Below are 1,523 nucleotides of genomic sequence, written 5' to 3' on the forward strand. Positions count from 1 at the left end.
AAACAAACTAATTTTATTTGAATTTTTAGCTTATAACTAGCTAAACTACAAGCTTGCTTGCTAATTTGCTAGCTGGTTAATTTGTTTGTGCAGTCAATCACAAGACAGGTTTTTCTATCAGCTTTCCATCAATCATTTTTTTTTACTTTAAAGCATTAATTACAGCTACTGCTCATCTGCTGCGTATATTTCTTCTCAGGCATGATGTTCTACTTTTGTCCTCCACTTTTTTTGCTTCCTCATCTTTTAAGCACAATGTGTTGTCCCCGTCCCAGGAACAAATGGAAAATGTAAGAAAAATAGCAACAAAAAAATTGGGAAAAACCTTCAGAAAACTTCAAAAAATTGGGAAAACTATAAAACTATACAAAACTGTTGAAGCAAAGTGCAAAATCATTTCACTTCAATCCTTTTAAAGAAACTTAAAGCTGCCTGCAAGTTGTGTGAATTTCTCTTCTCACCTTGAAATCTCAATATCCTCCCCTTTCCAAAAGGCATGGGCAGGTTTAGGGGCACGAAGTGTTCGTGGTTGCACACAACACGCAGGAACTCAAACTTAAACTCAAACAGTGTCTGAAAAACAAAACAAAAACTTTATAAATTGCAGTTTTATATTAAAAACTGGGTAAAATGTGTTACTGTAAAGGAAGTGTTGTACCTTTGGGTCTCCAGGCATAAAGCAGTTGATATAGTTGTTGATCTGCTTGAACACAAAGCCTCGGTCCATCAGGTTAAAGCAGCGCTGCAGAAAGAAGGAGGGCTTATTTCCACATACAGACACTGTGCTTAGAACCCCACCAGAGGAAACCTGAATCCTGACCTTTATGAAGACTGCCAGGCTGTGGTTGGCGTTTCGAGCAGCATCCAGGTTATCCTTGTACTTCTGAGTGATGTGTGGCATCATCATGTTGACCAGAGTCTCCACGGTGTGATGGAAAGGAGCAGAGAAGCGTTGATTCCTGGACAGCTGCAGGGCACAAGCACTGATGTTGGTACAAATGTTCTCATGGAACAAAACCACCACAGTACTAATACTTTGACTGTGATTCTGTCTGTCTAGAAGACATAGGGGCTGATTTATCAATATCCCACGTAACCAGTGCTAAAAATCTGGGCAAATTAAAAATTGTTTGTGAATAACGGGTGAAAAGGTGCTGCGGACCGCCGTCTTGAAATGAGGATTTAGGGTGTCTCCCTGATGGAGGCAAACCAGACGCAAGAAGGTTCAGCGTTGCAAAAGGTTTTTCCAAAGAACAGAGATCAGCAACCTGTATCTGCAGCTGCATGACTTTTTTTTGTCAAGGCTAGAAAAAGTATTTTATTATTTTTCATTGCACGATTATCTTGAATTTCTATATGATCCTTCAACATCGAATTAAAATGGTAATAATTTGTCGACTAAATCCTGCATCAGACACGTCACGTTGTAGCAGATTGTGTTATGATTCTGTCTCTGTCTGCCTGTTCTTGACCCAGTTCTTGCTCCTGTCTGCCTTGCCCTGCTCATTGCCTCTGCCCCTCCC

At 40.1% G+C, this 1,523-nt stretch overlaps 1 protein-coding gene across 5 annotated transcripts in view; it reads right to left on the reverse strand.

Moving 5' to 3' along the window:
- The window catches only part of LOC106512909 (dedicator of cytokinesis protein 9), a gene marked incomplete at its 3' end in the record, with an annotated part of 90,988 nt that overhangs the window by 22,467 nt on the left and 66,998 nt on the right, over positions 1 to 1,523 (reverse strand). For all 5 annotated transcript variants that reach the window (XM_014001447.1, XM_014001450.1, XM_014001446.1 and 2 more), the window contains 3 exon segments: positions 462 to 573; positions 659 to 742; positions 821 to 967. In XM_014001447.1, coding sequence (XP_013856901.1) covers positions 462 to 573; positions 659 to 742; positions 821 to 967 — 343 coding nt within the window.

The sequence above is a fragment of the Austrofundulus limnaeus genome, unplaced genomic scaffold, assembly GCF_001266775.1.
Source record: "Austrofundulus limnaeus strain Quisiro unplaced genomic scaffold, Austrofundulus_limnaeus-1.0 Scaffold9, whole genome shotgun sequence".
Taxonomy (NCBI): Eukaryota; Metazoa; Chordata; class Actinopteri; order Cyprinodontiformes; family Rivulidae; genus Austrofundulus; species Austrofundulus limnaeus.